A 7,238-nucleotide genomic window follows, 5' to 3' on the forward strand; every position below is an offset into this window, starting at 1 on the left:
CACTCACTCTCTCAGACACACTCTCTCAGACACACTCTCTCACTCTCTCAGACACACTCTCACTCTCTCAGACACACTCTCTCACACACACTCAGACTCTCTCAGACACACTCTCTCACTCTCTCAGACACACTCTCTCACTCTCTCAGACACACTCTCTCACTCTCTCAGACACACTCTCACTCTCTCAGACACACTCTCTGGCAACCGCAGTATAAAGTGACAACCGTACTATTCAGTATGTTTTTTTTATTTTCTTAGTTCAATGTTCTTGGCACTGAATGAATGAAATGGTACTAAACTGCACACCATGTAATATTCTAGCATTAAACTATTTGTTAAGAAGAGTATAGAGCATATGTATCCACGCAATGGGATAATGGGATTATGTGGCAAAACAAACTGCACAAGATGTATCACAGAATAAATCTTTGATGTGCCCCTATAAGTTAAGGGCTCACATATATACAGTATATATGGTGTATAGGCATGGGTCTTGCTCTGATTGCTAGTATTTTATAGTAGCTCTGTCCCAGCCTCAGTTCTTGCTGTGACTTTGTAGAAAAAGTTAATTAAAATAGCAGGCACCCCACAGTATGACCAATCAAGTATAAATCAACATTTTCTCTGCAAGATTTGTCTGCAATGTTTTTATTAGGACAATAAAATGAAAACACTACTTTCTATTACTTCTAGTCATTCTTATTGTGGAGTATCCAGTACTCCTACTTACAGTACTTCACATATTGGGGATCATTATAGCCACAGTGAGTGCATGAAGCACCCTTCTCGTACAGTACTACAAATATGAGAGAGCAACAGTGCCTTCTGTCTATGGTGCTTTACAGAAGCAAACAACCCTCTTCTTCAGTGACACTCTTCTTACCTACAATGGACTTTTTCTAACGACACCTCACTAGATGTTAAAAAGAATTAGACCAAGCCTGTCAGTGCTACCTCTACATTAATTATTACTAACCAATGATGGTGGTGTGCGAGCAATAATAAGGACCAAGCCCTTCAGGTCCCGAGGAACCAGTCACTGTTGTGCCATGTTGTGCTGGTGTTGTAAGGGTTTGGTGCGCCTGCCATAGACTTACCTTTGTTTAAACGACCCATAACTGTGAATTCGAAGTACCTGCTGTTGTCATTTGCAGAGTAAAGGCTAAATAGAGTGGTTGTGGTCTTGGGTTGCAGTTTAAAAGTTGACAGTATATATACTTCATTCATGGAGGGATTGCTGAGCGTCTGCTGAAGGAACGTGGTGACCTGTCTCTGGGCTGGATATGTGAGAAGATCGAGAACTGAAAACCAAAAAGAAATGGAAAAGATAATTAGTCCTGTCTATGACCAAAATAAACTACTACAGTGATTTGTTTCGGAGGCTAAATCTGGATGATTAGTGACTGTACAAAGTAAGTAATTTTTGAAGTTCACCTGTAAACCTGGAAAACAGAAATATAGGAGGGGCTGTCTGCTTCTAGACCCTACGTCTTTTTTTTATGATGGACAGGACATTGAACAGGACTTTGCACAAGAAAGTGTCCACGCCTGGCTGTGTCTTTTCCTAATTGGTCTTCTCACTAAAAGTAAGTGAACTAAGGGAAGATGTCTTGTTCTCTCTTAATTACCACATGAATCAAAACAGCCAAATGTTTGCTTTAAGCCTGACTTCATTTGTTTTACAAAGCTAGTTACACCGCAAAGTGGTTTTCAATTGTTTTTGTGAACTAAGTGGGTCTGCACCTTGAAATGTATGGTGTTTCAACATGTCAATAAAATGCATGCAATAGAAGTGGCGGCAGATGCGTCCCAAAACTTTCAGGGATATCCACCTCCAAGGAGAAAAATCAGCGGGATCTGGGGGTTCTGGATCAGATAAGGTAACATTGTCTACTGGTACAGTTTGCAGCTCAAACTGCTGGGAATATTGGCAACAAATGATCACAAACAGGAAAGTGTTGCAAAGATCTTGCACTGCTGGGGAGTTGGGATAAAACCTGCTATAGATATCAAACAATGATCAGTATATTAAAAATCATTACAAATGGCATTAAGATTTGAAGTTAAAAAAAAAATGTAGTAAGTATTATCTAATACTACAGAACTGATTTATTTGAAAGAACACATGCACAGGATATTGCACGGATTGCTCTTTTGAGATGTATTTTTTTTTTAAACAGTAATTAGGACAGTGCTCAATTTTACATCCCAGGATACACTTAAAAAACCCCAGCTGTAAACAGTATATCAAGAATCCATGTCACATTCTGTAAAATGGTCTTAGCATATAGAGAATGATCATACTAGTACACTGATATTAGTCATTCAGTCAAAACGTAATACTCGGATACTCTTTTATTTGCTAGGAGTATTGCGGTACATTTTAGAGCACCTTCGGTATAATATTTAGATTTGACACTAGACAAGACATTCATTTTGCCCACGTGGAATGTGGTTCTGCCCTACTGCCTGCTACGAGGCCCACATCTTGTGCCTTGTCATCCATGTAGGTTTCCCTGTGTAACAGAGGTCTCGCACGCCTGCACACAAAGGGAAACCACATTAAAACATTCACTGTGCCAATGGAAAATATAATAAAGTCTGATGGAATCTACGGAGGCTATTTACTAAGACTAAAAACAGATGCTGGCAAAAGTCAGACAGGCTGCTATTGTCGCTATATATTTGTATGGGACAGCCTGTTGTGCTGTGGTACAATATCAAATGTACTGTCGCTTCATGAGAAACTGCAAAATGGGTCAATATCTAACAAGGAATAACCATACTGACATATAAAGGATTACAACTCATTTATTGGTCTCTATTGTGCTAAATCAGTGTACAAAAGCACCATATTTTATCAAAGGAAAGTAATGAGAGTTTAGCCCATGAGAAATCTACAGCAATTATTTTCTTTGGATTCTTCCCAGTTTTGCAAGTGGGAGACTTAATAAGTAATAAAGTCCATTTTTACTAAGTTGTATTATTCAACCAAACGCCAATGGGACTAAAATACGAGAGAAACCCGCAAAGTGATAAAGCCACATAGCACCGCATATTAAATGTCTGAATAGGTAAGGATGTTTATACTTAACTGTTGTTACATTGAATTTTTACAATCAACCAGTTTATTTGTGTTTAAATGGACCTTGTGCAACAAAAACAAAACTTTTCTTAAAAGGGTGAAGACAGATGTTGTTTGAGTTTGACAAAACCAACTTCCTAAAACTATTGCACACAAATGTTGTGTTCCAGATGGCACTGGTTTGGGGGATTATTCATGTTATGCAAATGCGTATATGCTATACAAGTAAAAACGGCAACACACACCCATCTGGTAATAAAGGAGTTAATCCCGAGCAGCATGTCAAGGGGAAACACGCCACCACTTCCTTTAGTGCGGCATAAAATAAAAATAATACACTTATTTGATAAGTTTCATTCTTCGGACACAAGTTTCTTAGTCCTTCTAGGTGTGTGCCATCTCATACTTATTTATGATTGACACAAATAGGGATACAAATGACTATAGCACACGCAGATCTGTTCCATTATTATGTGTGCGTCAATGCTTCAGTATAACCACTACTCAAACCCCATGCTGATGCAGGCAGGGTGTGCTTTGTTACATTGGCATGGAACAGATTTGGTATATATGCCATAGTGGCTGTTAGGGGATTTTCAGCTGTAGCTGCCACTTCAGCATATATAGAGTGTGCCCTTAAGAGACACATATTTCAAATGACTCCTTTATAAAGGGCAATTGAAAGAAATAGATATTTTGTTCAATATAACTAGAACAGTTTTTCCTCATTATTGACACGGGTTTTGCAGCCAGAGACCGTGATACATAACCTACTCCTGTTTATGGGGTTGAAAAGCCAATCAAGTGTTGCAGACTGGAGCATTGTTCCAAAAACAGGTGCAGATAATGTTATTTGACTCTGCATCACTTTGCATCGATGTATCAATTTTCTTTTGTAACCTTATGCTCCACTTGTGCCTGTGAGTATTTTGAGTGGTGGTTAAACGAGGCGTTGAGGGGACATAGTTACAGTTGATGGGGACATAGTTACAGTTGAGGGGGACATAGTTACAGTTGAGGGGGACATAGTTAATTTTATATGAGATGCATCAAAAGTTGTGCTTATGACTAGTGAAAAATGTCTCTCTCCTTGCATCAAATAAATTCACCAGGTCTGCGGTGGCATTAACATCTGCGCCTAAGAAATGGGTGGCAATCGTAGGAAACAAGATATATATATATATATGCCACTAGTGCAAATTGTCACAGGCTTATCACAGATGTGTTGCTGTGTGTTAGAATGTTGCCATGTTGATATATCCCCCAGTTACCATTAGAGATGTGCAAACATCCCGTACTAGGTGGGAACCATGTGAAATGGGCCATTTCCAAGTAGCAAAAAAAAGTCACGATTAGTCAGAGTTAGCCAGCGATTCACCGCATTAAGCCAATGTGCTTTGTAGTTATGTTTATGTAATTATGTTTATGTAATTATGATTATGCGGCTATGCAAAATTCTATAAAATGGCTAGACTCGCCTAATGCTGATATTATAAATAGGACACACACACCGTGTGTCCCTCACTGTCTGGCAATATTTCGCTGAGAGCTTACAGTACCATTTTCTGGTGACTTCATAAACCCTCCCAGAATTGCGGAAATTTTTTTGGGAAGGTAACAGATAGAAACAAAACTAAACACTAACATGCCCGCGATATCTCTAGTTACCAGCAGTCCTTGTTTTACAACGCGTCGTTTTACAACGAATGGCTTATCCAACGCTATGCAAGGCATACCTATGTTCATTTTTACAACGCCAAAACGGCTTATCCAACGCTCTTACGACGCTTTGCAAAGTTGTGTATGTGTGTATATACAGTATATATATATATATATATACACACACACACACAATATAGTATAATATAATATTATATATATATATATAATATTATATTATACTATATTATTTATTATGTTTAGATATATATATATATATAGACCATACGATACCGGTTGCAACACGACATCAAGGGACAGCACGCAGGTAAGTAAATCAAAAATGTTCTATATTTGATAGAAGACACAAAAAACGACGTTTCGGTCCCCCAGTGGGACCTTTCTCAAGGTGGTGCTTGAGAAAGGTCCCACTGGGGGACCGAAACGTCGTTTTTTGTGTCTTCTATCAAATATAGAACATTTTTGATTTACTTACCTGCGTGCTGTCCCTTGATGTCGTGTTGCAACCGGTATCGTATGGTCTGTTATTGCTTTATGGGATAAGCACCAAAACTTATTTACTTGCATATGGTGTGCCGGCTGTGCATTGGATTCTATATATATATATATATATATATATATATATATATATATATATATATATATATATAATACAGGATATACACTATATAATTTATGTGTGTGCTGCATATCTTATTGCCTGCATAAAATATTTGGTGTATTTTAGTGTTAAAAATGCCTTCAGGAACGGAACCTCTCATTTAAACAGTGTTCCTATGGGAAAGTGTGATTCGCTTTACAACGTTTCGCTATCCAACGCCAGTTAGGGTAACGCATTGTGTCGGATAACCGAGGACTGCCTGCACATTATCTTCCATTCACTACAGTGTGAGTTAAAGCAATGCTGCTCAACTGCAGTCCTCCCCCCCCCCCTAACAAGTCAGGTTTTCAGGATATCCCTGCTTCAGCACAGGTGACTCAGTCCCTGCTTCAGCACAGGTGGCTCAGTCAGAAGCTCAGTCTTTGAGCTGATTGGGCCACCTGTGCTGAAGCAGGAATATCCTGAAAATCTGACCCATTGGGGGGGCTTGAGCACTGGAGTTAAGCACCCCCGAGTTAAAGCATTGTTACCCTGCTGTGGGCAGTAAGGGCTTTGGCGTCTGTTTGACATACAAATGGTAGTAATTTGGAACATAACACATAACTCATATATATATTTTTTGCCTGTCACATCGCAGACATATTGTCATCATCTTATATTGTTGTTAAAAGAAACTCCTCTCATTTTAAAAAGAACGATTGACTAAAAGAAGAAATCACTATGCCAGAGGTCTCTTCCTTCATTTCAATATAACATGTAAGAGAAAATGGATAATTGTTCCCTGCCACCCTCTCAATTACATTTTAAATAATGAAATTATGCAATTGTGAATTAAGTTCTGTGTGCACCTGTAATGAAAAGTGCCCGATTCCTAAAATCATATCCCCTGTTAAAGCTGTGTGCCCTATTGTAGAGGAGCATGTAGAAAAAAAAAAACTATATACTAGAATATTAAATTAAATATTTTCCTAACATATTCCTCCTTTTCTTGAACAATCCAGTCTTCATATTATAATCTACATTACACATAATTTGCAATGTTCTGCAAGATGGTACAATATTCAAGGTGGAAAGGTGGAAGACAGTAAGTAAGATTCCTAGTATTTTAGGAAATGCAGATCCCTTTTCTAATGTGCTTTTAATCAGACTTCATTGCAGTCTATTCTTTAAGCTATTTGTTTATGTAGAAGTTTATAACATGTCTTCCTAAACCCTGTAAAATAACCTTCATTTTTTGTTTTTTGGGCACAATGGTTATCAGAGTAGATTTATTTGAAGAAGTAATTAAAATCTTTACCTTGATAATTGGGCTGTGCTTCAAATCCTGGATATAACTGCAGCAGAATAGGCAGCAAGAGACACAAGGCTTTCCTTTTAGGCATCTTGACTTCTAGAATATAATTTCCAGGATGTCTGTGCTAACTCTCTTGCCTCCAGCTCCCTCTGTCTTCAGAGGGTCAGCAGATGCAGTTGTACAGATCCCTAGCTCCTCAGCAGTGAGCTCGTCTGGTTGGTGGAAGGCAGCAGTGAGACAACCTGATCCTCTCTAGTACACAGGCATGGGGAAGGGAAGGGGGAGATGCAGCTGACCAGCAGGAGGCTTCTTCTTGGGGACACTGAGGCACTGCCTTCTGAGCCTGCAGTGTTTATTCGGCAACCCCCCTGACCAGAAGAGGTGGGGTCTTAGAGAAGACTCCAGCTGTTCTTTAAATCTAAGGCTGTTTACCTCCTTCAGAGTCTAAAACTTTTGGTCAGATATACAGAAAGTCTCTTTTCATGGCAGAGTTCACCAGTGATGGCACATACCAGAGACAGAGGGGCTTTTGGATTGTAGCCTCCAATAAATGGTTAGGCATACTACCCCTCATT

The 7,238-nt window shown here is 39.0% G+C and overlaps 1 protein-coding gene across 1 annotated transcript in view; it reads right to left on the reverse strand.

Annotated features, from left to right (window-relative positions):
* The window catches only part of THBS4 (thrombospondin 4), a 40,835-nt gene extending 33,838 nt beyond the window's left edge, over window positions 1–6,997 (reverse strand). Inside the window, exons 1-2 of the mRNA XM_075590706.1 lie at window positions 6,667–6,997; window positions 1,101–1,304 (exon numbers count right to left, since the gene is read on the reverse strand). Of these exons, the coding sequence (XP_075446821.1) occupies window positions 1,101–1,304; window positions 6,667–6,751 (289 nt within the window). The 5' untranslated portion in view covers window positions 6,752–6,997. The remainder of the gene's footprint in view (window positions 1–1,100; window positions 1,305–6,666) is intronic.
* Between the last annotated feature and the right edge of the window lie 241 nt (window positions 6,998–7,238).

The sequence above is a fragment of the Ascaphus truei genome, chromosome 1 (assembly GCF_040206685.1).
Source record: "Ascaphus truei isolate aAscTru1 chromosome 1, aAscTru1.hap1, whole genome shotgun sequence".
In the NCBI taxonomy this organism is placed as follows: domain Eukaryota; kingdom Metazoa; phylum Chordata; class Amphibia; order Anura; family Ascaphidae; genus Ascaphus; species Ascaphus truei.